At 47.4% G+C, this 27,654-nt stretch overlaps 1 protein-coding gene across 2 annotated transcripts in view; it reads left to right on the top strand.

Moving 5' to 3' along the window:
* Positions 1-935: 935 nt before the first annotated feature.
* The window catches only part of SACS (sacsin molecular chaperone), a 41,912-nt gene continuing 15,193 nt past the window's right edge, over positions 936-27,654 (top strand). Inside the window, exons 1-9 of one of the 2 annotated variants that reach the window (XM_030307821.1) lie at positions 936-964; positions 1,081-1,231; positions 5,820-5,907; positions 6,797-6,882; positions 10,412-10,523; positions 15,045-15,191; positions 18,060-19,542; positions 20,165-20,256; positions 25,879-25,905. In XM_030307821.1, coding sequence (XP_030163681.1) covers positions 954-964; positions 1,081-1,231; positions 5,820-5,907; positions 6,797-6,882; positions 10,412-10,523; positions 15,045-15,191; positions 18,060-19,542; positions 20,165-20,256; positions 25,879-25,905 — 2,197 coding nt within the window. In that variant the 5' untranslated portion in view covers positions 936-953. The remainder of the gene's footprint in view (positions 965-1,080; positions 1,232-5,819; positions 5,908-6,796; positions 6,883-10,411; positions 10,524-15,044; positions 15,192-18,059; positions 19,543-20,164; positions 20,257-25,878; positions 25,906-27,654) is intronic. The other variant, XM_032592538.1, reaches the window with a different exon arrangement.

Below are 27,654 nucleotides of genomic sequence, written 5' to 3'. Positions count from 1 at the left end.
AGAGGTTGCGGGACTCGAACCCACAGGCTGTGAGATCATGACCTGAGCCGACGTTGGACGCTTAGCCGACTGAGCCACCCAGGCGCCCCTCCATCGACTCTTGAGGCCTGTTTCTGATATCAAGGAGCTTGCAGGCGTCATGGGAAAACAGGCTACCAACCATAAAATATGGCCAAAATAAGTTACGTGTATTTCAACACGGCATAGGATATGTTCACGTATATCGTCATCGATTACTTTCTATTCCTTTCTTACTGCTCCTTCCTCCAGCAGACTGAATCACTGATCCTCCTTTTGTGCCTTAAAAACAATCACGAAACCGCGAAAGGCTCTTCTTTCTGCAGCCACCACGGCGGTAGCTTGTGCCTGCGAGGCCACCAGAAGTCTTATTTGGAGACGCTGCCAGAGATGGAAAGTCATTAAAGGCGACGGCGGCGTAGGCCCCAGGAATGTCTAGTTCCGCCGCTCCCGTGCCTGTTGAACCCCGCCGGGGAAAACACACGCGCCTTCTCCGCGAGGGCTCCGCGCGGACTCTTAAGTGTTTCGAGTCCTCGGGCCTTGGCGCCTCGGCGGACGCGGGCGGCGGGGCGGGGCCTGCGCGCGGCGGGGCGGGGCGCCCACGCGGCTAACGGTCCAGGCGGGCGGGCGCGTGCCCGCGGGCGGCGCCTCCTGGGGCCCCGCCGGCCGGGAGCGCGCCGCCGCCGCCGCCGCCGGCCCCGCCCCGCCCCGCCCCGCCCCGCCTCCGCGGCCGCCGCTTCCTCTCGCGTTTCCAGCTCGGCTCGTGCCGCCGCTCCCGGGGCTGCGGCTGAGCCGGGCCGGGGCGGCGCCCGCCTGCGCCATGAGGATCCCGCGCTCGGTGCCCGCCCCGGGCCTCTCGGGGCGGCGGAGGCGGCCGTGAGCGGGCGCGGCGCGCTGGGGCGGACGCGGGCCCGCGCTCGGCCGGGACGCTCGCGATGGGGGACAGGTAACCCCGCCCGGGCCGGGCCGAGCCCAGGGCCGCGAGGCTCCCCGCCCTCCGAGACCCCGCGCGGGAGGGCCCCCACGTGGCCCCCACTGAAGGTCCCTTTGCCTTTTGCACAGGTGGCTCCGGGTGACCGTCCTCCCCGGCTGCGTGGGCTGCAGGACCGTGGCCGTCCGGGCGTCCTGGACCGTGCGCGACATCAAGGAGCGCATCTTGGCCGAGACGGGCTTCCCGGTGTCGGAGCAGCGGCTGTGGCTCGGCGACAGGGAGGTACGGCGCGCCGGTCCCCTCTCCCTGCAGGACGGTGGGCCCGCCTCTGTGCTCGGGGTTGTAGCGCATCCACTTGCTAAGTCAGTGGGCTCGCTGAGAGAGAAACTGGGCGGGTTTCATTCTCGCGTCGTGGAGGGCAGAGGTGGATTTAGCGATCACCCGGGACGCGATGCTTTGTGAGTAACACGATCAAAAAGCGCACGGGGTTTCCCCTCGTGAGTGGCAATTTTAATTGATTTGCCGGTTCAGCGTTTGTGTCACCCTGCCCCCTGCCCGCCGTTTCGTCTGAATCTTCACTTCCTGAAATTAAGGTACTTTTTCGATGGGCATTGTAGCCAGAGGGTTTTTGTGCTGGTTTACTTGTTTTGAAGTGACTTAACCATTACTCAGATTTTTCTTTTTTTTTTTATGTTAAAATTTTTTTTAATCTTTTATTTTTGGGAGGGAGGGAGGGAGAGAGAGAGAGAGAGAGAGAGAGAGAGAGAGAACAAGTGGGGGAGGGGCAGAGAGAGAGGGAGACACAGAATCCAAAGAAGGCTCCAGGCTCTGAGCTGTCAGCACAGAGCCCCCGAGGGGCTCGAACTCATCATGAACAGTGAGATCATGACTTGAACTGAAGTCCGCGGCTTAACCGACTGAGCCATCCAGGTGCCCCCAGATTTTTCTAATTGTGTTGTATACTTAACTGGAATAATCCTCACCTTCACACACCCCCCTACCCCCCCCCCCCAGTTTTGAATCACAGAAATTTAGGCAAAGGATCTTCAGACTATATTATAGAAACTATTCTTTCACATTAAAATTTCTGGGGTGCAAATGAATGGCTTCAATCAAAACTTTGAAAGATGGGAATGTTTCATATTGTGATCTATATATTCTTTAAGTTGTGAAAAAACTTAATTTCCTTAAAGGAGTTAAATGGAAACATTTTACTGAAAATTGACCCATTCTTTTATCCTCATAAATACCTTCACTTTTTAGAGGATAAAAGAGCCTTTCCAGGATTTAGAGGAGGCAAAAAAAATGTTAAACAGATATACAAGGAATACTGAGCCACACAGAATGACCTTACAAGTATCGGATTTATATCCGGTACAAACATTGGTATTTTTCAATCCCTCAATGTAATCTTGACCGTCTGTGTACCTGGGCCCACACCATGGTCTCTTGACCACTTAGACACAGGTTCACAGTTAAACTGTTCTTATGTTCCTCCACAGCTCAGCCCTTCTTACGTATTTGGTAGCACGTAGACATGTGACTCGTTAGAGGACTTTGGACAGAATTGAGGAGCAAATTATGAAATTTTTAAGAAGCTTATTCTTCTGTAAATATTTGTCATTCTTACCTCTTTCTCTGGGCCCATCTCTGTCTCTTAGCTTTCCTGTCTATAGTCTCCTGGTTCTGTACCCACTTCTTTGGTTATTCCTCTGGGTGTGCTTTGCCATCTTGTCCCCTACATGTGGTCAAACCCTAAGGCTCAGTCGTGGCTCAGTCTTGCCTCTAGAAGTGTTTTTGGAGGTGTCTGTGCAAAGCATTGGTATGGGATAGTGAATGTGGCCGTGGTGCATAGAGAGTTTCAGATTCAGTGGCTGGGTGAGGGGGTTCTGGTTAGGAAGCTTGTGCTGTCCTGAGCTAGTGAGGTTCTAGATCGTGACCGACTGTCACAGTGAAGCTAGAAGGAAAGGATATACAGGAGGCTTTGGAGAGATATGATTACGGCAGTTGGTACAAACGGATGTGCGTGTGTGCATGTGCGCAGGGTAGAGGGGTAGATGTAGAGAGGCAGAAGGTCTCGCCAGGGATGTTCACAAGCCTTGAGTCAGACCCAGAGATAATGGAATCCTAAATATGTCAGGGTAAGCAGGAAGCAAAAGCTGTTGAGGACTCCTTGTCACTCACGGGTTAGGGTCTGTTTGGGACATAGTTGGCATCAGGCACTTTCTCAGTCCTCAGTCTTTCCGGGCCATCCGCCACCTTCATCGTCCTTGTCCCTCTTTTGCCTTCCCTGGCCTGGAAGTGGAATTTCTAAGTTCTTCACTTTGCCTCCGGTCTGATGAAGAGACTGTCTCATTGTAGCTGTTTCCTCTGCACCGAATGTGGTCGAGCCTCAAACCAGGAGGTGTGAAGCATGATTTGACTTTCCTGTCTTTTAATTGATCAAAAATGTCCTTTCTGTCAACTCTTGAGTCTTGAGTCTCACAACTCCTTGTGTCCTTGACAACTGAACAAAGGAAGAAGGGTCGGGAGATCCAGGTTGTAATTAATATCGTATTGTTTGCTTAGTAATTTGGAAAGAGTTGTTTCATAGTCCATGAAAATGATCATCTCTGAAGTTTTTGAGGGAGTCTGTATACTAGTCTATATACTAAGTCTGTATACTAAAGACTTAACTGGGCAACTTTTAAGATTTCATTGTCTCTGGAGAGGAGTAGGACCAATGTTACTTTGCTTGGTTGGAGCGGTGTAGGGTCTAGGAAGGAGAGAGGCCCCAGCCAAATTCCTTAATCTTGGCAGACTCCGGAGGGGAAAGCTGAGAGCCCTGCTGAGGTCAGTTATCTGTGCTGCTCGATTTCTCTTTGGGAGAATCACTTCCCTGTAGACAGGTCACTGATGACACTGCACCAAAAGCGTTCGCTGTCAGACTCACATAGCCAGTGACATCCGTGTTTACGAACGCGATTCTACCCTGTCTTCTTCCTTTTCAAGGCCTCTTTAAGACCTGCAAACTTCTTCCTGCATTAAAAATTGCCTCCCTTCCTCCCTTCCTGCCTTTCTTCCTTCAGATAAACCTCAGCTGTGCTAAATTGGACTAGTAATCCTTGGTTTATGCATGGCTCTCACTTAGTAATTAAGTAGTTAATTAACTAACTATGGAAGGAACAACTTTGATGACATCATCCAACTGGAGAAGAGCACTGTTGGTAGTTTGTATTTACCTGTGTGCTTCTCTCCGCCCCAGCCCGTGTGCCTCTTTTCCCTTACCGCTTTGCATTTATTATTCTGTTGCCTTTTTTGTAGTTGTTTCAGTCGTTCTATCATAAGTGTGTATATTTATGTGTGTACATATGTATACCTAGGAACATATATATCCATATGTGTGTATGTGTGGGTCTGTAACCTAGGTCTATAACCTGAGTGATACACTGTTTACTTTTAGTTCTTTGTGAACTTTATAAGCTTATTATTCTATATGTGGTAACTTGGAATTATCTTTTTAAAGTCAGTATTATGTTATGAATATTCACCCAGAGTTATGTGCAGCTTAGTTAACCCATTTTTTCATTGTTGGATGATGTTCCGCTCTGTCAATATGTTACAGAATTGGGGTTGTTTCTAAAATAATTGTGGTTAGCAACAGTACTGCTAGGATTATTCTTATTCATATTTCCTGTGCAGGGAGTTTTTAGTTTTTACAGGCTTACTTTAAGATTCAGTGGGAGTGTGTGTGTGTGTGTGTGTGTGTGTGTGTATATATATATATATAAAATACTATATATAATATAAATTATATATAATTATTATATATAATACCATACATATAGTATTATATATATTGTGTATATTATATGTATATAATACTATATATACTCTACTATAATAGTATATAATACTATATATACACTATATAATATGTAATACATGTAAATGATATGTATTTGTGTTTTAGAAATGGGGACTAGAATGATGATACACAGAAAGTAAGGAGGCCAGATGAGAGATTGTCATAAAAATCCAAGAAATACTGAGAGTCTGAGCATGAGCACTTGGAAACGGAGAAGAGCAAGTTAGGTCTGAGGGAAATTGGGGATGGACCTGGTAGCACCTGGAAGGTTAATTGGCCATGTGGTTTGCAGAGAGAGTGAGAGAGGGAGAGAGAGAGAGAGAGAGAGAGAGAGAGAGGGGGCTTCTCCCGCGTTCCCTCCGAGGTGCAGAGGTAGAAGGTGCCCCTATTAATAGAGATATACAATAAAAGATAGCAGAGGAGGGTTTGGAAGGAAACCCAGTGAGGTCACTTTTGACGGGTTGAGCTTTAGGAACCTTGGAGGATCTCCGTGTGGGATGATGGTAGACGGTTGGAAACACTGACTTTTTAATACGGTGAATGAGGTCATTCGCACCCTGTCGGGGAGTGTTAAGTTAGGAAGATTCTTGCAGGTGAGCTTTTGGGTGACTTTTTGCAGGCTGTTGACCTGTGAGAGGTCACCCCATCTTAGCACTTGAGGAATGCTGGGGAGAAGGTTGATCTGGCCTTGGCTTCTGAGCGGTACATTTTGGAACTGTAAAAAGGAAGATTTTGTTTATGTTGACGATCCCGATTTATCATTAAAAGTTTACGTTGTTTCAAAGCAGATATGTATCTTTATCTGTTTTGTAATTAGTTTAGGAAAAGTCCTTTCAGGTTTTAAGGAAACTTTTTGACTAAATTTCTGTTCTTTGAAATGTTCACTTCTCCACAGTAACTGATTTCCTACTAAGAAAGGTCAACAAGCATTATTTCTTAAGTGAGTAAAAGGATGGAAGTAGTTTTGAGTGAACAACGTTGCTCTTCATACACACTGTTTTCTTTTCTTTTCTTTTCTTTCAGTTATCTGACTGGATCAAGATTGGAGATCTGACTTTCAGAAACTGTCATCTTTTTGTAAACCTTCAATCAAAAGGCTTAAAAGGGGGAGGTATTGAACTGATTTTACCAGGAGCCTATGCCATTTTTAGTTGCATAACGGTTATGTTTTAAAAGTGCAACGAAGGTGTATTCCACGGGATGTGATGAGGCTGTATCAGGCTGGAAAACCAGGGTGGGCGGAGCTAGCGAATTTTCTGTGAGAACGTGCGGGGCATAGTACCCTGCGAAGCAGAGTCCTGCTGGGGCTTGGGCCCACTGGGTGCTGCACCCCGACGATGCAGATAAACTTGTAGTGATGATTTCGCTAGTTTACGCCCAGTTTTGTTTGTGTGTTTTTCTGTGCGTCTGAGAAGTTACTTCCCTTTCCCCGTCCTCTCTATACTTCCCTGTCAGCTCTCCGAAGGTCACCGGGTCAGTCAATTCTAAGCATCTCTCGGTGAGGAAATGCTTAAGGGTATTTGAACTGGACAGCTATTGGGACAGTGACTGGGCCGATTTCAGCGCAATCAGAACGTCAGTTGGGTTTGAGAATATCAACCATGGCCTAGTAGCCGCCACTATCTCTGGCTTATTTCTTAGCGGCAAGAGCACCCACAAAAGACTGCCATCGACTTCGCTTGCTTTGGAGCCTGGCGACAGCCCGCCCCATGCTCTCCGTCTTTGAATGAATGATCTTTTGTGATATATGGTCTGTTTGTGAGCCTTTCTTAAAAACCGAATTTTGTACTTTGATTAAAAAGGTGGAGACTTGATAAATGAGTCCGCTCTGCTCCGTACTGTGTCTGGCCAGGTAGACGTTCAGAGCCGAGAGCTGCGACAGCTCATGTGAAGTCATAATTTGTCCAAGTTTCCTTAGGTCTTGGAACCAAACAGCACGTGGGCAACAGCCGGGGGATTTTTCTTCTAAAATCAGTTTTTAAGTGCGTTCTGTGCTTTAGGTCGGTTTGGTCAAACAACCCCACCGCTTGTTGATTTTCTCAAGGACATTTTAAGAAGATATCCGGAAGGAGGACAGATCCTTAAGGTAAGGGCGTGTGTTGTATACGTGTGTGAACTTACTTTGGCAAAAAAAAAGAGTTGGGAGTCCCGGTGGCGTTTGACTTTTGAAACACGTTGCCTAGATTTGAACAGCTGCACTTCCTTCCCTCCGCGCCTGCTGGCTCGGCCGGGCTGTGAGTGCGGCCGTCGTAAGGACGCGAGGGTTCAGAGGCAAAGGAGCCCGCTCGGTTGCTGGGTGCTGTAGTCAAGCACAGTGTGGCTCTAGGAACTCTTTTTTCAATAATCTTATGTAAATACATAATGTAATTTTACAACTTTTGTGGAACATCGTGTGGGGCCGCTGCAAACCAACCGGTTGACCGAATGGACAAAATAATGCAAACCCACATTCAGGGGCCATGAGCACATTTGACCCCTGGGTTCAGAAAGAGGTTTACTTCTTCTTCTTTTTTTTAAATATGAAATTGACTGTCAGATTGGTTTCCGTATAACACCCAGTGCTCATCCCAAAAGATGCCCTTTTCAGTGCCCATCACCCACCCTCCCCTCCCTCCCACCCCCCATCAACCCTCAGTTTGTTCTCGGTTTTTAAGAGTCTCTTATGTTTTGGCTCCCTCCCTCTCTAACCTTTTTTTTTTTCTTTTTTCCTGCCCCTCCCCCATGGTCTTCTGTTAAGTTTCTCAGGATCCACATAAGAGTGAGAATATATGGTATCTGTCTTTCTCTGTAGGACTTATTTCACTTAGCATCACACTCTCCAGTTCCATCCACGTTGCTACAAAATGGTTTTAGTTGTTTATTTCTATTTACAGTGTATTCTTTTAGTTTGAATACACTCACTGAAAACCAAAAACCAAAAAACCAAACAACCATAAAAGAAAGCACTAATAGAAGAACCTGCAAAAATTATTTGGTGTTTAAGCTTCATAAGAAACCTCCTCAATTAACTGTAAAAGTAGATCAACTATTATGCATTTTTCTTCCCCCTAATTTATTTTAATGTTTATTGCCTTTCATATCCTGGTCTTCATTATATGTTTTAGTTTGGATGGTAAGTTTCTAGAAAGTAAGGATTAGGTGTATTTAATTGAACTTAAGTAGTTGTTCTTGGACAGGTGCTGGTTGCAGATTGCTCCCATCGTTAGTGATTTTAATGACGGTATGTTGGAGCAAATTAAGGTCATCTTTCAGCATAGGTTCACAGAAGGTTCACAGAACCTTCAGTGGTTCACAGAAAGTGAGCTTGGAAACTATTTTATTTCAAGATGCTAGGACAGTATGGGGAAAGTATGGATTGTCAGGGGGTAGACAGAGGTGAATAGAATCCATTTAAAATTTTTTTCAAGTTTCTTTATTTTTAGAGAGAGAGAGAGTGAGTGAGCAGGGGAGGGGCAGAGAGAGAGAGGGAGAGAGAGAACCACAGGCAGGCCCCGCGCTGTCAGCACAGAGCCCGATGTGGGGCTCAAACTCACGAACTGTGAGATCATGACCTGAGCCGAAACCAAGAGTCGGACATGTAACCCGCTGGGCCACCCACGCGCCCCAAAGCTAAGTGACTTTAAGTGAAGATTTCGTTGGTGGTAATGGGAGTAGGGGCTCGTCAGTTCAGAAGCAAGTGACTGGGGACTGAGGGGACACAGGGCAGGGGTTTGGGCGAGGTCTTTGTACACCTTAAAGTTGGCAAGCAGCCCGCGGTCCTCCGCTCTCCTTACTGCGTGCATTTGTGTGTGAGCCGGCTCCATATCATCTCTGTTCTTTGGATGTTGTGGTCGAATTCGGCACTTAGAGATGTAATTAATAGGAATCATAGAAATTACCTACACTCAGGTCACTGTCCTCTGTGATGTTTGCTGGAACAAGTCTGGACGTAGTTTAGTGACTTGCCCAAGATCGTGTGCAAATTGGCATATTTATTGCCTCTTCTCAGAATTAGTTTGGAAGAGATCCCCTGACAAAAGGCATCCCATCCTATTTTTTGTTCAACTTGAGACTGTTAGTTGGGGCCTGGGACTTAACAGGTTTTATCTCCAGTGTTCCTCCTCTCTGCTCCGTAAAATACACAGAAATCACTCACAGATATCCAAATGGAAACAAGATCCAGCTTCTAAAGTGCTATTCGTTTTGTAGGTGAACGTTGTATTTTGCTACCGATAGTTCTTATTTCTGTCTTTTATATTATAATTTCCTAATGTAAATAAGATTGCTATGTTTTAGGGATTCTTTTAGAGTGAATAGGGTAGGGATAGGTCTTAAAAACCTTTTTAGAAATAGACAGTTGCGTAAATAGGAGGAATTTGTAGATGATAAGGAGGTAGCTAAGGGCATGGTTCAAATGTTCGTGTTTGGGGTTGAACAGCAGGTGGGATTAAGATCCCCCCACCTTTCGGTGTGCATTGGGTGAACCCTGACGCCATCCCTGGTCTCAGAATTAGCTCTCCACTTCTGCTGTGTCCCCTCATTCGGCCATGGTGGTGTCGTGTCCCGTGGGCACCGTATCTGTTCCCTACGTGATAAAGGCTTTGCTGTTGGCATTGCCATGGGATCAGTATAAGCTCTCTTCACTTCTCGTCCATCCTTGACTGCTCCCTCCTCTCCTTCAGGGTGAATATTACAGACGGAATTACTGTATTTTAAAGACCCATCCATCAAAAATGAAACCAGTTGATTTGGTTTAGTCTGTGTCAGAGCTCATCCGGGAGTTGTCATCTGTTGCCTTTTCCTTACTTTAGATGCATGATGCCGGTGTTGGCTTTAAGAGTTGGACTCCTATTTCAGAGTCTGGCAGAGCTCCCTTCAGATGGACCAGAGCCCAAGATGTTTTTGGTGGGCACGCCAGAGTGATTGGGGCTGTTGAGAAAAAGGATTTTGGGGGGACTACCGATGGGTGTGTAAGCCTTGTAGTTTGCTCTTTCCTTTCTACATTGCAGAGGTGTGATCACCAAACAAATCCGCCAAACAAATAACATTGCTGCCTTCTTTATGGGAAAGGAATGAGTCAGTCCTGACTGTGAAGAAGCTTTTAGCTTTAGTGCAGGAGAAAGACAGGGTCAGACTGCAACTTCTCAAGCATGCAGACTACTAAGCGGTACATATAAACTGATACATTTTTTCTCAGAAAAGGTGAGTTTGGTAAGGGACTGGTAAATAAAGGTCTGTCTTTGGTAGCTGCTTGAGAACAAGCTGCCCGTCCCAGAACCAGAACCACCTGTGCACCTTTCAGAGGTGGAGTCATTTCTTTTGAATGAAGGCTTGTATAGATTGTAAGTCAGCATTGTAAACAGTGTCAGGATTTGTACTGGGGGACAGGAGATGACAAGTTAAAGGTTGCATTTTAAGTGTGTCATTGGAGAGGGACTCACGAGCTCTCAACCGTGCTCTCATATGCGTGTGACAGTTACTTGCAGTCATATCCCCACCGGATTTAAAGGTAATGATGCGGTCGTTGGTTTCTGTGACTGAAATGTAATTACTTTTTAAATAGTATAGGAAGTTCAAAGATGGGCAATAGATTGTGTGTTATTAAATATTATTTTTTGGTGTATTTTCTTGATTAGGAATTAATTCAGAACGCAGAAGATGCAGGGGCCACAGAAGTTAAATTTTTATACGATGAAACTCAGTATGGAACGGAGACTCTTTGGTCAAAAGATATGGCACAATATCAGGGTAAGAATCGATAATCGGTTATTGATTGATGTGGGTGGGAAGAGGGCTTGAAGGAGACAAGGGAATAAAGGCAACGAAAGGTAAGACAGTAAGATAACCGTGACCAATAGACCCCAGATACCTCGGTCCTACTCTGGGACGTGCTGTGTTCAAGAGAACGTTCATAACTTGAGTGCAACTTACAAGTCAGATGGAGGATATATGTGACTGTATATGACCATATATGGTAGAAAGTTATTGAAAATAACAAGGATTGATTCTGACATCCCTGAATATATTTTAAAGAGGTGCAGGTCCTCTATTTTTGAAAACATGTTTTAGGATTTAGGAGGGTGATCAAAACTGTTGTTAACTACGTAAACGCTATATAGTTAACACTTATTAGAGCTGATACATATCGTTCTCTGGTCAGACCTGGGACAGGCAGGTTGCACGTGTGTGTTGTGTGACGAGGCGCGAGGACACCTGCCATGCCTGGCGGCTGCCCGTGTGGACCGGGCTGCTCCTGCCTCGGTGATGGGGGCAGGCGGCCCCTCTGCCGTCGTCCGGTTTCGTGATGACACCTGCCGGGTCAGGCGTCCTGGTTCTGGCATTCCTGATTCCTGTAGCCGTGGTTGGAAGATACCGGGCGTGGATCGGAGGGAGGGTCTTTGGTTCAGGTCCTGCTCCCGCACGGGCCCACCCCCTGGCACATCTCCCCTGGGCACCGGTTCGCCTGGCGGCCGCTCCGATCCACCTACTCACTCACCGTGACCGAGCGGACGGCCTGGCCCCACTTCGCTTCAGTCTGCTCTCCTGTAAATGGTAATAAGAACAAAACCTGCCTCCCAGTGATTTTGTGGGTGAAGAGAGCTCCTCTGTGTGATAACGTTTTACGGCTGGTGTCACACTGATATTAGTCATTATGTGTGTACCTTAGAGGCACGAAGGGGACAGTGTGAGGAGATCCTAGAAGTATTTTGCTTCAAACTCCGACCCAGCATCTAGGATTTTTGCTTCCAGCCTTGACTTTACCTCATTTGAAAAAGTATTTGAAATAAAAATTATTTAACCGAATCAAGTACAGTGGACTCTGGGGGGACATGGGGGTTAGGGCTGTTGACCCCGTGTGGTCAAAAATCCCTGTATGACTTCTGACTCCCCCCAAACTTAACCACTGATAGCCTAGTGTTGACCAGAGCATCTTATCTGTAACATAAACAGTCGGTTAGCACATATTTTGTATGCTATATATACTCTATACTGTATTCTTACAGTAAACTAGAGGAAAGAAAACGTAAGGAAAATGATAAGAAAAGTAAAATACATTTTTAGAACTTATAAAAAAATCCATGTATAATCTGTGTAGTTCGAACCCGTGTTGTTCAAGGGTCAGCTGTATACGTAGATGGGCTCTTGAAAGCATTATCAGATTAGCCGATTTAAAATAAACTTGGCCACATAAAAGTAGGTAGAAGTGATCTCTGATCTTTTTATTTAACAAATATTTGTTGAGGGCCCTACATGTTCTTGCATATTTGAGCTTGTCTTTTATGTTCAGATGTGAATATTGTCTTAGCTGGTGTCATCTTGGATCTTAGTTTTGTTCCCCTTTATTGATACTTAGTTTTGCAAATGAGAACTTCTCAGTCCACCTTATTCTTGTTCTTATATTTTTATATAACCAGATGACAAAAGACTCAGTCTGTCAAATCAGGTGCATAAGAATGAGGAGATCTCACCCAGTGTCCCACCAGTAAGGATTTCAAGGATGTGGTTAATTAAGAGACACGGTGAAGGAAGGCTGGAGAAGGGTCGGACTCCCCGCTCTTCCTGCTGGGTCTGTTCGTGCTGTGTTAGGGCACACCTGGGCCTAGAGTTAGCGGAGGTGGCCTGGGAATGATGCACGAAGGCCAGCACCTACACGGTCCTAAAACACGTACGTGTTTTTCTCCGGTAGTTCAGTAGCTTGTGAGTTTTTCAGGACGTTGTGTCTCATAAATCTGTAAATTCCAGGTTTATTTATATTCAAGTTCTGAAGCCTCCACTAGACTCCTCGGCTAGCAAACAGCATGAGTGTGTTTGCCCAGAGGTCTGTCGTCAGCGTGTTTGCAAGGAGATTGGGCTGGGTTCTCTCTCTCTCTCTCTCTCTCTCTCTCTCTCTCTCTCTCTGTCTCTCTCTGTCTCTCTCTCCCCCCAACCTCCATTTTCCCTTTTAAAAGGAGAAAGTAGATTGCAGGCCTGCTGCTAACCTTTCCTTCCCAGATAACTGCAACTTTTGTTAGAGAAAATTCTCTCTCTCAAGAGGTTTATTGTTTTGTTATCTCACTCTCAGAACCAGGAGATGTTCTTTTGATCAGGGTAGATTGGGGTATTTTAAAATTGATCTGCACGATGGAGGCGGAGATTCGGTGAGATTCAAGATGAACACAGAGGTGGAATACATACAGTTTCCTCCTGAGTCCCGGAGGCGTATGATCAGATAACACCTCGATTGAAACCATGAAAAAAGAACTGGGTGATACGTGCTGGGTGTGGAGGCCTGTGAGGACCGATGCGTCTAGCTGACTCACCCAGTTCTCTGCTGCCTGTGCGGGGTGGGGTGGGGGGGCTCCTCTGTGCACCACCCCGTTCAGACACCGACTGGCCCTCGTGGAAGGAATGTTCCAGAAGCCAGTGAGTAAGGGCGGTTCCACGTGCAGGGGGTCTGTCACCTGTGGATGTATAGCATCGGAACAGTTCTGATGTGTCAGTAAACCCTGAAGATCGAGAATGTGAGGAGGAAATTCCTTTTCCCGTGAAGCACTCCGCTTGAATTCGTAAGAACGTGCATCTGTTATTTGGTAACTTGACAAATGTTTTGTAAAAGCAGCTGGGCAGCAAGGGATTTTCTGGCTGCTGGCGCGGAGGAAGGCGGGTCTTCCTTCAGGCTGGCCCGCTGTGCCTCCTTCCTGGCGCTGTGACCTGATGTGTTCCCGCTGGGTTCCTAATCCCCTCCGTAGACCTGCTAGTTACGCACGTTCTTTCTAGATCCTGGCAAGAGCCTCGCTCCCAGTCCTCGTGTTCTGTGTGGTCAGTGTTTGTTGTCCCCGTTTCTGTGTCTCCAGAGGTATGTTTAATGGAGATTTGGAGGAGGCAGAACCAGACACTGCCCACTAGATGCCATTCTAAACCAGCTGTCGTGAGCTCTTGGGCGGTACGATACTTATTTTGTAGATCCCTATGACAGTTATTTGGTTAGTCGCCAGTACTTGTACGCACCAGTAACAACATCTGACTGTGTAGGTGATTCCTCTGTGGTGGGCGTTGGGCCGGGGCCTTCGTTTGTATGATCTCATCTGCGAGTGCGGTGCTGTTCTCATCCTTATTTTACTGACGAGGAAACTGAGCCTGAGTGGCTTTAGTTTGCCTGAAGTGATTCAGTTGGCAGTGGCGGATCCGGGTCTGACATCCAGCTGCCCTGGCCCCAGAGTCCCCTTCACCCGCTGTGGGCTTCTCCTCCTCAGACAAGCTTGCGAACTCTCATCTCCCTTCTTGGACTGGTTTGCACACAGCCGTCAGGCCGTTTTTGTAAAGCGAACAATGGCCAACATCCCCGTATCGGAGCTGGAATTTATAGGTGCGCGTGAAGAGGCTTCTGGGGGGTGCTGGAATGTTCTCTGTATTTAGTTGGAGGCTTCACAGGCTTATTCACTTTGTCAGAGTTCATCCAGGCCACTCATGTGTAAGGTCTTTGTATTTACTGTGTGTGTGTTTACTTCAGTAGCTTTTTAAAAGAAAAATGTTAATTATTTTTAAATATGATGAATTACTATAGTTGAACATACTCAAACAATGTTAGAGATTCTGAAGAGAAGTTTCAAAAAGTGATGCCCCCAAAATATGTTGAATTATAAATCCAGATTATAAATTCAAATATTTTGAGAACTTTTTAAAGGAACTACTTTAGAGACAGGGTAGCATTATTCTGAGGTGCTGATTTTAAAATTTGTCACATTAATGATTACAGTAGTTAGACAAGTAATGCCTTGAATAGAAAAATCCAAAGGCTGATGGAAACAAAAACAAACAAGGTGATTATTAACATGACTGAAGGATTATTTTCCTCCTTACGAAATAATATATTAACAAGGTTGTCGTAGATAGCAAGGCCTCCCGTACATGTACAGGTTATCGCATTTACAAAACAAAAATTTAAACATGCTATTTAGGAAGGAATGTTGCACAGTAATAGTGTACTCTGATTAATTTCCTTGTGTGCCCTGTGGTTCGGATGTCTAAGTATCATAACATCCTTAATTTTTCCTTTTTGGGTTTTTGACCAGCCATAATGTTTTGTTCTGCTAATAATTTTTGCTGTTAGCTTATGTTTTTGTTTTTACCGTGAATGTTGGCATTACGGTGCAGAATTCAGTCATTCCCTTCACTTTTTTCCATTTTTGCCATCAAGTAAGCGGTTTTACGTAGAGGAAGCTCCTGGGAGAGGGCCGAACGCTCTGGCTTACTTCTCTCTGAACGCCTGAACGTGCATTCCCCCCGCAGGGCCGGCTCTCTACGTGTACAACAATGCAGTCTTCACCCCCGAGGACTGGCATGGCATTCAGGAGATCGCAAGGAGCAGGAAGAAGGACGACCCTCTGAAGGTGGGAAGATTCGGGATCGGGTTTAATTCTGTCTACCATATAACAGGTAGAGTATTCGCCTTTTCTGTCACACCAGTGCCAAGTATTTTCACCTGTGTTTTGTAATTTATTTGGTTCACTTTGGAGATGATACTGTCTTAAAGGCATCGTTTCCAGATGAAAGCGGTTTCAGAGGCATCTCCCGAATTCTCTGGCAGCGGCGAGAAATATGCCAGTGAACTATCAGCGTGTCTTGGGTTTTCTGAAGTTGCCACGGTAGCCACACCGAAGTGTCACCATGTGATGCCAAAAGTTAATGTCCTCACGGTCCAGTGGGACCGGTGTGATAGTATCTATTAAGTCACTTTACGTGAGGTTTGAAATGTAGCCCTTGAAATGCCTACACAAATTGTTACTCTCAGAATTTTCACACTGAACCTCTTTTGAGTCAGACCAACTGATTTTCATAGATTTTCTTGTACACGTTTTTAAATATCAAGCGACTAAAGACGAAAGTGTAATGCCCAGCAGTATTGAATGACGGCCAAAGTGAAGATCTTTGATTCTGGCTTCTCTACATTTTCCTCGTAAAACTTTTGCTCTTCTCAAACTTCTGAGTATTTTACTTTGTTCTATTTATTTTTTTAAAGCACTTGTTTAAATATTTATTTTTGAGAGAGATGGAGTGTGAGTGGGGGAGGGGCGGGGAGAGAGGGAGACCCAGAATCTGATGCAGCCTGGCTCCGAGCCGTCAGCACAGAGCCCGATGAACTCGGTTCGAACCAGCTTGAACCCAAGAACCCGCAAGATCGTGACCCGAGCCGAAGTCGGACGCTTAACCGACTGAGCCACTCAGGCGCCCCCCCAGCTTCAAAGTATTTTAAAGATTACTTTGAAATCATGTGTTGAATCTAGAAAGAATATGAGGGTTCTGGTTCATAGTTAGAGCAGGAAATACTTGGAACTTGTGGTGTAGACATGTCTAAGAATGGATGACTATGTTTCCAGAGTCAAAGCTCTCGGTATTTACTGTAGTTTGTGGTAAAAGGTTTTTGTTTTTAATGTAATTGGCACCTTAGTTTCAAAACTCTGTTTGCGTTTTGAACTTGAAAGAGAAGGAAGGATTGAGCGGGCAGGGCTATAGCTATCGCTAGGGTGACCATATAATTCATTGTTCACATTGGGACACTGGTCAGAGTACAAGAGGGTGGTATTGTTCCCAAACAGCTGGCCAGCTGGCCAGCTGGCCTGAATTGGGACTACCCTTGGCAGGTGGGGGGACATAGGGTCACACTCACTATATAGCCCAATTTTACTAAGCCTGTTTTTTAAATTGCATTTATGTTATTATATAGTATTGTAAGTAAATAATACACTAAATCATATATCACAGCATTATATAACCATTATACCCGAATGCGAAGATTCACGTGTTCAGCCATTTGCATGGTACCCTGTAGGTCCCTGACATACGGAAGTTTTAAAATTTTATGGGGGCACCGACGTGAATTGCATGAGTGTGGAGACTGTTGTACAGGAATGAATTGTTTAGTCAGAGAGTCTAGCAGACAGCCAGCAAATGCTGTGGATTGTTCCCTGTTTGAGAATGAGCACGTTTATGTGGGACAGTATTAACTGGAGTGTTATTCTCTAATCACAGGATTTGCAAAGGTCCGGCATCATGCTTTATAACTGTCAGGAGTCTCCCTGACATAATTTAAATTTTTTTTTTTTTCAATGTTTATTTTTATTTTTGGGACAGAGAGAGACAGAGCATGAACGGGGGAGGGGCAGAGAGAGAGGGAGACACAGAATCGGAAACAGGCTCCAGGCTCTGAGCCATCAGCCCAGAGCCCGACGCGGGGCTCGAACTCACGGAGCGCGAGATCGTGACCTGGCTGAAGTCGGACGCTTAACCGACTGCGCCACCCAGGCGCCCCTCCCTGACATAATTTAAGTAACGGGGGTGTGGACACGGTGTAAAGGGAGCACAGACAAGAGTGCCATCCGACCACGTTGTTGATCGATTTAGTGGCTGGGTTGGGGGACGTCACATTTCACACTTAAAATACCTGAGAGCTTAGGAGTCAGTGTTTGTGACAGCTCAGCCTGCTGTTGGTGACCGTTGATACTGAAGGTGTGTCTTGCCTGAAGGTTAGGTGCTAACGTCAGCATGTGGGGAAAAACATGTCGAAATCACTCTCACGGAGTCCTTACAGGGGCACCGTGGTGAAGAATTTCTGTAGGTACGGAGCATCTGACATTCTAGTCGTTTTGCCAGTGTCTAAGTGTCATTCCGTCTTTGGTTGAGAAACAGGCGAAGCAGCTAGTACCAGTTTTATGAGCCACGCTGTGCCCGCAGTGTGCCTCCCGCAGCACCACACTTGGGTTCTGCGTGGTTCTGAGATGTGCTCAGTGTGAGCGGCCGGGGGTGGAGGCGAACCCGGGGCTCACTGCAGACTCACTCGGGGGCCTTTGCTCACTGAGGAGCATGGCGGGCAGTCGCTGTGCTGTGCTTTCTCTCCCCTGCTTTTCAGAGAATCTGCGGCTGAAATTTTTATTGTGAGCCTGGGATGAAGTTGCGTTTTGCATAATTGGGTTCATGCGGCTGCGGAGATTGAGCATAAATACCCAAGTAGTCGTTGCATATCTCGTTTAACGGGTGTCTGAAGATACATCTTACATTTTCTCAGTAATCATTAGAAGTTTCCCTGCCTGATACTTATGGAATCAAAAGAGAAACCATTATGTTTCATGCTCAGAGAAATTAAATTTCTGAAGCTAAATTTAGTTTGTTTTTAGATAAGTCCGCATTAGAGTCTCTTTATGGTTTGTGCTCTTCCACACGTAATGCTTTGATAGTCAGTCTGCATTGTAATTATAATTGTCTATCAAATTTCAGAGTTGTTCATGAGTGCCGAATTTTTCTTTACAGATGTTCCCTGTATCTTTAGTGGTGACCAGATTGGGATGTTAGATCCTCATCAAACGCTTTTTGGTCCTCACGAATCAGGCCAGTGTTGGAATCTCAAAGACGACAGCAAAGAAATGAGTGAACTTTCAGACCAGTTTGCGCCATTTATCGGCATTTTTGGAAGCACCAAGGAAACGTTTGTAAATGCCAATTTTCCGGGAACATTTTTCCGTTTCCCCCTTCGCCTCCAGCCTTCACAGCTTAGCAGTAACCTATACAATAAGCAGAAGGTTCTCGAGCTGTTCGATTCTTTCAGGGCAGACGCAGACACGGTGCTGCTCTTCCTGAAAAGCGTGCAGGACGTCTCCTTACACGTCCGAGAGGCCGACGGAACCGAGAAACTGGTGTTCAGAGTGACTGCGAGCGAGAATCAGGCCCTGAGACACGAGCGGCCGAATTCTGTGAAGATCCTGGAGACTGCCATAAGCAACTATTGTAAGAAGGTCCCAAGCAACAGCATCACCTGTGTCACGTATCATATAAATATAGTTGTAGAAGACGAGGATAGGAAGGACGCCCAGAAAATGTCGTGGCTGGTGTGTAACAGTGTGGGCGGGCGAGGGATCAGCGGGAAGCTTGATTCTTTAGCCGACGAATTGAAGTTTGTCCCCATCATTGGAATAGCCATGTCTTTATCGAGAGACGGTGACGAAGAAGGAGCCACAGCTGATCTCTCAGGAAAAGCCTTCTGTTTTCTTCCTTTACCGCCGGGTGAGGAGAGCAAAACGGGCCTCCCCGTTCACGTCAGCGGGTTCTTTGGCCTGACCGACAATCGCCGAAGCATCAAGTGGCGGGAGCTGGACCAGTGGAGAGACCCGGCGGCCTTGTGGAACGAGTTTCTGGTCGTGAACGTCGTCCCCAAAGCCTACGCGACTCTCATCCTAGATTCCATCAAGCGTTTGGAGACGGAGAGGAGCGCCGATTTCCCCCTGTCGGCGGACCTCATCTACAGGCTTTGGCCCGACGCCGGCAAGGTCAAGGTGCACTGGCAGCCCGTGTTAGAGCCTCTGTTCAACGAGCTGTTCCAGAACGCGGTCCTGTACTCCGCGAGCAACCAGTGGGTCCGGCTAGAGCAGGCGTACTTCTCAGAGCTGGACGAGAGTGCGGAGTGCACCGCCGCCGTGCTCAACTACCTCCAGAGCTCAGGGAAGCACATCGTCAAGGTCCCGGCCAACCTGGCGGCCGCCGTGCAGCTGGCCGCCTCCCCCGCGAAGCCGGTGCGCAAGGTGACGCCCGCGTGGGTGCGGCAGGTGCTGCGGAAGAGCGCGCCCGCGGGCGGGGCCCAGGAGAAGCTCCACCTCCTGGAGTTCGTGCTCTCCGACCAGGCCTACAGCGAGCTGCTGGGGCTGGAGCTGCTGCCCGTGCAGAACGGGAACTTTGTGCCCTTCTCGTCATCTGTATCAGATCAAGATGTTATTTACATTACCTCAGAGGACTATCCCAGGTACGGCCCCGCCCCTGCCCGCCTCGACTCCCAGACCCCTTTAGTGGGAATCCACCTGTCGGCCGCGTGGGGGGGCGGGGAGGCGGCGGTCAGGGGCCCTCTGGCGGAAGCATTTGTTAACGTGCCGAAGGGTCCCTTTGCACCCGCGGGAGGGTCCCTTTGCACCCGCTGAGGTGCAAAAGCGTTGGGGGCTGGGCCCGCCGGAGGGTGTCCCGAGCTGCTGCTGCTCTCCGGAGTGGCAGGCGCGGGCCACTGAAAGCCATGGTCCTAAAGTGCTAGGAATAACGAAGTAAGGGGAGTTAGCGATGAATTGTTTTGAGGCAATTCGATTGAATGGGAACAGTACATGAAGTCAACGTACCTGAGCGTGTGCGTGACATTTCAGAAAACAAAATGAATTCTGAGATGTTTAGACCCCTCTGGACTTGGGTTTGGTGCCTGCCGACGTTTTAAGTTAGTGAAGCCTGGCTAAGATTTGCTCAAAAGGTGTTGCCGTGTGATCACACCGCGGGCAGTGTGATTTATGCAAGCCAGCATGTTTAACTGCCTTGAAATGACATAATAAATGAATATGTTGTAGTTGTTAGAAGGTTATCACTGCTGTGTTCCTTTCACGTTTTAGGTCCCTTTTCCCAGGTCTTGAAGGAAGGTTCATTTTGGATAGCCTGAAGCCTCATCTTATAGCTGCTTTAAAGGAAGCTGCCCAAACCCGAGGTATTAATTGTTTAGTTTCTTTTTTTATATATAAGCCTGTTTTTAAAAATATAAAGTTTTTTTTTACATAAACCTATTTTTAAAAATACAAAGTTTTTAAAAGTTCTCTATGAAGTTGAACCAATATGAAATTGCCCGGAGTTCCCCACTTTAGATCTGTAAGTCATGATTTCAGATGGTTCAGCCTGTTGTAATTGTTATATTTTAAGGTGTTTCAGTGCTACACTCTGACATCTAAAAGAATCGAAAGGTGGCAGGTATCGTATTCCAGAACCTCTCCTGTCACGGTCGGGTGGTGTACGTTTATGGTAATTTCTTACACAACTTTTTAATGCTTTCCCAGTTCTTTTGTCACGTGACCCCTCTCCTGCCCCCCCCCCCCATTCTCCCCCCCTCCCCCCCAGTCTCCTATCTCATAGCCTGTGTAGTAGTGGGCACAGCTGTGGTCGGTTGGATTGCACAGAGGAAGGAGAGAGAGGTTCGGTTCAAGGTCAGGAGCTCCCGTGTGCCCAGAGCTAAGGTCTCGCACCCGCCAGCCTTATGTCACCCATACCGCCCTGCCCTCCCGAGTTGTGTGCAGCTGTGCGTTGTCAGCTCCGGGGACTGCAGACAGATGGAAGGGTCAGGAAGGGGGCTCCTGAGGTCTTGGCAAAGGATGGGTGTCCTTTATATTGCGAATTCTTTTTAGGAAAAGACAGAAGGGCTTGGGGGGCAAAATCACCATGGTTCTCAGTTTAATGTCACCTTTCAACTTCCACCAGCATCTTTTCCATTAGGGAACTGTTGCCTGAACTTTTTTGAAGTTGGATATTGGCCTGAAAAATTCTGGATTCGTCCCATTGGTTAAGGGTATAAAGCATATTCTTTGTGATGTCTTTTACGGTATATGGTGTTTTTGAAGATAATGAGTAAAGGACAAGTTGCTACCGATCATACACGTATTTATTTAAATACAAGGGAAGGGAATTGGGATGGGGGTGGCAGACTAAAGATGAGTCCAAGTTCCAGGAGTCAAGTTCCAGGAGTGTGCAGTGCTGTTACCATCAGGATCTAAAGCTGTGAACCAGGAACTGGACTCTCAGTAACCATCCGTTGCCCGTTTTTGAAAGTTCTGGGCATAGAATTAAAACACGAGGGTTTTTTTCTCTGCCGTGGGTACTTCTCTGATTTCATAGCTCAAGTAAGATCTGTCTCATTAGTTGATAGTTTTACTTGTATCACGTCTAGAATCCGGAGCTAAACGTTAAGTTACTGCTTGTGTTTTCACTCTTTGCTGCGACTGCCCCTTTACTGTTAGCTGTGGACGTGTTCCAGTCTCTTCCTTCTTGGGGAAAACAGAACAAAGCCTGACTTTGATTTCCTTTCTTGCAGTCTGTCCCGGTCCAGTTTCTAGAGTGAGTGGGGCGTGCTTATCAAGTCTGTACCTCCTTATCATCCATTATCACTGTAGATGAACATTTGCTTCTGCTAGCATTCTGATAAAATTGCCGGGCCGAGGTCACCCATTAATGACTTTTTTTTGTTAAATCCGGTGGACTTTTTTGTCACTTTTCCCTCATCTCCCTGAAGCTTCGATGCTGTTGCTCACACCCTCTTTGAACTCCTTGGCTTTTATGACACCATTCTCTTTCTGTGTCCTTGTTCTTATGCCTGCTTCCCAGAATTCTTTGTGAATTCTGTACCTGAGTTTATCCACCGCATATGGGCTAGCTCAGGAGCTCTTCTCAGCGCTGACTTTTTTTGTTCAAGTTTACTTATTTTGAGAGGGAGAGAGAGAGCGAGCGCAAGCGGACTCTGAGCTATCAGCGCAGAGCCAGAGGCGGGGCTCGAGCTCACGAACTGAAAGATCATGACCTGAGCCGAGATCGAGAGTCAGACAGTTAACCAGCTGAGCCACCCAGGCGCCTCTGCGCTCTTCTGTTTTGCTCCTCGCTGTCCTTGAGTGAGGCGGCCCCGGGCCCACTGCCAGGTGTGTGTAAGAGCCGCTGATCTCCAGTTACCATCCCAGTCCCAGGAGGGACCGTGTGGCGTAGCGGTTATGTGTCAGGACTTGGGAGTCACGCAGATCTGGGCTCACTCCTGCCTCCTCCGTTGTGTGACTTTGAACAACTTAGCCTGTGTTTCCTGATCAGTAACCTGGTAATACAGTAACATCCTTCCACGAGGGTGTATCTGAGGCCCTCAAGATTCAGCGATACCCGATGCAAGATCGCTTTATTTCGAGGTTAATGGCAGGCGAACACGGGGTGGGTCAGGGAAGGCGGGCAGTCACAACGTACTACCTGGACTTTATTCTGTTTGCGGTGCCGCGGCAGGGCTCATTTGAGAAGAGCTCTGCCGTGCTGTTCACTCGCAGGAGTCATGACTGTGACCGCGGCGTGACGTGTCCGCGGTGCACACGGTTCAGCACCCTCCCGGGCACCTCGTGAGTACCGACGGAACGGCCGCCGTTGCCGCGTTGGACTCGGAGGTCTGCAAGTGTCTCGAAATCAACATTTTCACGACTCGAGTCCTCCTCCCCCAGATCCGTTGCCCCTGCTTCCCGGTTCTGTCCGTCGGGCTTCCTCCTCCTGTGCTGCCACCGTGGTAGCCGAGGCGGCTTTTCACAGAGCCCCTCGCTCCCGGGCTCGCTCTTCACCGAACGCGCCCCTCCCCTGCTCGGGATCCCCAGCGGACGCCGCTTCCTCCCGGGCAGACCTGGTGTGGTTCGTGCGGGCGACAGGGCTTTCTGTGGTGGGGACCTCGCCATGTCCTGCCTTGGTTCCCACAGTGTCCCCCTTCTGTTCTCGCTGTCACAAGCACTTGTAGGTTGAGAGGCTCGGTGAGGGCAGGGCCCTGTGCCCTGTGACACTTGCCACCGCCGCGTAGCACATAGAGCCGCGTCACGGCGGCCGCTCGGTAATTGCTTTTACCCCAGTGAAAGTTTTGTCGTGTCTGTGGTTTTGTGCACCGCGTTCCCTTCGCCTGGAACACCCTCCCCGTCCTGTACCTGCCCCGCTGGCTTGTGTTCGTCGCCTACTCTTCAGCCCACACGTGTCTCCAACAGGCCGCCCCTCGCGTGGGCCGCCCCTCGCGTGCCCTGCCCTGCTCAGCGGGGGTAGATGCCCCTCCTCTGCTCGGGGAGCTCAGGACGCGGTCCCTTTAGTCCCCCTGGCCTTCTCACGGTCCTAACTTTGCCGTGCTGGGCTAGAAAATCCCTGAGAGCGGGGACGATCCCTTATTTTGTTTCTTACTCGCAGTGCCCGTTTGACAAGCGCGCTTGGACACGTTCACGCTTCCGTATGCGGGGCTGGGGATGGTGTTGCAGCAGGCAGGAGCGCGAAGATGAAGCGGCAGAGGAATCCCTGGGGTCGTGCCCGTGGTTTAGTACTTCCTCCCCAAACGAGCATCTTCTGTCCTCTCACTTGCTCTCCGTATATTGTCGTGTTCATTGGAGTCGTTTGAGTGTTACGTTGCTTGAGTAAACGCTTGACTGTCAGAATTTAGAGAGTAGTTAGCGGATAGATGGATTTTGGAGGACATCAGGAGGGAAAAAGCAGTTAAATCAGACAAATGGTAGGAAAGCCTGTTAGGTTAGCAGCAGGATCCTGTTTATTATTTAAAATACTTTCATACTTGCTTATTACATATGGCCTCCTGCCTTGCTCCGTTCCATGACTAAAGACTCCCAGTAACCATTTCTCTGAATTTCCCCCTGGGTACCAGGCATCATGCTGAACGGAAGCAACAGAAAGAAGAGTAGAAGTGAAGGAGCTCACAACCCAGTGGGGACAGCAGTGCAAATAACCCTGCCAGTTAGTGTGATGGGTCATGTGTCAAACACTAAGAGCAGAGTCCGTGCAAGGAGGGCGTGGCAGGTCAGGGTGGGTGGGGGACCTCATGGAGGAGCTGGCCCCATGTTCCATCTCAGACGTTCAGGGGACAGACTGCAGACGTTGTGTCTGGAGGGGCTGTGTATTCCCCTGGTCCACGTTGACACTATGCAATGATTTACAGTTCATTGTGGAGACAGTCCTGTATGTATATGTGTATGTGCATATACATATATGTGTATACACATACACACACAAATATATACATATGTATACACGTATATATATATATGCAGAACTTTTCAGAAGAAGCAATTTCAGGTGCCAACCTCAGATACATAGATCAGCAGTATTCCAAAGATTTTGGTGCAGGATTTGTGCCGTGAGGATGTTCTAGGTTCCTACTTTCACAGCTGCCTTTTGGACAGAAGGGCCCTGTCTTAGGACGCCTCCCAACCCCACCGTCACCCTCCTTCTGGCCACCGTTATGTTTCACCTGGAATACGGCATAACCTCAAAGTCTCCCCACGTCCGTCCTTGCCTCTCTAGTTAATACAGCAACAGTACGGCTACGATGATCTTTCTGAAGTTTTTCCCACTTCTTATCTGAAAATCTTTCAAAGGCTTCTGCCTTTTTCCTTTGAACAAAGGCCAAAATTCTTAACGTTTCTGATGAGGCCCTGCATTATGTGGTTCCATTTTCTGGGTGTTCTAAAGATTCCTGGTACATGGAAAGGGTATATCAGTGTTGGCTGGCACTGTGATTATTTTTAATAGTCTCCTTGATTGTCTCCCTTGATGTTTCTCATATTTGGGAGACAGCCTGTCCTTGTCCTCCCTTAGGTGCGCACCTGGTTTCCTCTGCCCCCCCATCTGGCTCCCTCGTGTTCGTCTGTCTCATGGCCCGCGTGTCCCCATGGAGCACGGAGCTCCTCGTATCACTCGTACCCATACCCGCGTACCTGCTTAATCGTTTATAATCATGTCTAAGGCCCGCCTTCCCCATTAGACTGTGAGACGTGGCGCGAGGTCTTGTTTTTTTCTCTATCTCTAACAGTCAGTATTGCGTCTCATGTAATTGGAAGGGTATTCAGGTTAGGAGAGCTTAACTTCCGTTGACAAGAGCGCGGTCTCTGTGTTAGCTGCCAAGTGTAGCCTAAGGTACCCAAATATGCACACATCTACAGAGCTGTGGAGTCGTACTTGATCATGGCTTAGATGGCCATGGAGCAGCTCTTTGAAGTTTGAAATTATTTATGGTTACCATAGGCAAGCGGTGAAAATGTATGATAAAGCCTCCCTTACTTTATCATGGAGTCAGAATTCTATTTACTTCACAGAGATACTCCAAAACTCGTGCACCTACTTTGTAGAGACACCCCAATTTATGGAGTGATTTGCTCCACAAATCACACGTCTTCCCTTTCTTAATTCTTACCTAGTATATCTGAATGTCACATGATGGTCATCTGTACAAAAGCACATTGGGAGCTTATCAAATGACTTTACTTATGTGGTTGAAATGTAATTTATACATACAGAGTTCCTACCGTTCTTGTCTTTGCTCTCTTTCTAAACTAAGATTCCCCACCTTTATGTAGTTTGGATTTAGTTTGCATTGAAATACGTTTTTAAATCTTAAATGTATATTCTGCTATATTTGGACTTCTGTGTATGGCTTTTCTTTTACATATGTTGTGTAAGATTCCATAGACAGTGTTATCTTAAGATATAGAATAATTTCTGTAGCCATCATGTGAAATTGTGACAATTCTGGCATTTTCTAAGATCGGATTTAATTGTATTCTAGCACAACAACTACTCTGGGGATATTCAGGTATGATAACTGAATGTTGTGTTTATTTGTAGCCTGACGTTTTTGTTCATTTGATTCTTTGAATCTTGTTTTTTCATTTACCTAAGTAGCTAGAAATTATGTTAACTTTTTTTTTTCTGATGCCAATAAATATTAAAGGAGAGAGGAAACTGTACCAATATAGGTGTATAGATGGGGGTTGGACATACGACAGTAAAACCATACCTAAATGACTTGAAAACATCCATTTCACAGAACACTTAGTTTCAAATGAAAGAATTCTGCTGAAATTTGTATTTTAAGCTGTGGTTTCTAGTGGGGGAGTAGGAGAGTGAACACCCCTTTCTTACATGATACACATAAATGTCTGCGATTAAAAAGGCTAGAGGGGAGCCAGTCCTGGGACCAGAGACCGTGGGGAGGAGCCCTATGGCGCCCCTGGTGGAGCCTGGCTCGCTGTGCCGCAGCCGGCAATGGCAGGGAGCACCCCCTCCTCGGCCCCCCCCCCCCCCCCCCCCCCCCGAGGAAAGCAAAGTGGCTGACACCGCGCTCCTTAGGAGCAGTCGGCCGATTGTTCTTACGGAGCCTAGTGTGTCATTTTACGGACCGTCTTTTTTTTTTTTTTTAAATAAAAATATTTTGACCCAACTGGTATTATTTTCCCCCAGTTCACGTTTCACCTGGAAAATTAGAGGTTGCAAGATTTGCTTTATGGAAATTGCTTTTATGGTAAATACTATTTTTGGAGTGGCTCAGTTCTTTGAAGTAACGTATACCCGTGCTCAAACTGATTGGGAAACCAAGTCATTGGTTATATTGATGATTCCCATAAATACGAGATTTGGTTTCTGGCTTGTGACGTGTCATCCACAGCTACTATTACTAGATATTTTGAAGCCTTCACGGGGCCTGTAGTTTTGAGGTGTAATCAAAGAGGAAAGCGGAAAGCGCGACGGCGGTAGGAGTAGGCGGCGTGGCTTCCGCCTGCCGTGGGGGCGCTCTGGGTGATGCCGGCGAGTGACCTCTCCAGTCGGTCACTCTCCTCTTCTAGACGAACTCCAGGAAGGCAGCCGCAGAGTGTCAGCGTGGACTTCCCGGGAAGAAATTTGGTCACCAGTGCGAGTTTAGAGCCACCTTGGCGTGGCCCGTGTTAGAGTAGCGACCCCCCGGACCCCCGTGGCACCCGCGGTGCTGCCATTTAGACGTGCCCGGTGCCAGATGGAGTGATGGCGGGCAGACGTGGCGCTTCCCTTTCCCTTCTTGACTTGGTCCTTCCTTCCCCTCCTTCCTTTTTGTTTCTCGGAAGGAGTGACCCCCCTCTAGCTTACCGTTGCATTGGACTTTCACTCGCACGTGTATTTGCAGGGAGATTTGGGTGTCCCTTCGCAGTGGAGCGTGGCTAGAACCCATCAGCCGTCAGAGCTGCCGCTGCCGCCTTCTGTGCAAGCGAAGCACGGAAAGCTGTCGCCGTGCCCGCGGCCGCGATGCACAGAGTGGCCAGCCAGCTGCGCCTCCGACCAGTCGGCGCAAGTGTAGTGAGCCCCCAGTTAAGGAGAGCGTTCAGGACTGGGGTCTCTTGGAAAGTAAACGTGGAAGTAGTCTCTATAGTATCCTTTTGTCCGTGTCACAAACGTGTCCCGAAGTTAGTAGTGAACGGGAACAAGCGAACAAATATAAACACAAAGCAGCGCAGTCTTTGAAGAGTGATTCAGCGGGTTGATGTTACTAGTTTGGAAAGATGGACAGTAAAGCAAAAACCGCTCTTTAAAA

This window comes from Lynx canadensis, chromosome A1 (genome assembly GCF_007474595.2).
Source record: "Lynx canadensis isolate LIC74 chromosome A1, mLynCan4.pri.v2, whole genome shotgun sequence".
In the NCBI taxonomy this organism is placed as follows: domain Eukaryota; kingdom Metazoa; phylum Chordata; class Mammalia; order Carnivora; family Felidae; genus Lynx; species Lynx canadensis.
This window is presented reverse-complemented; position numbering and strand designations above follow the sequence as displayed.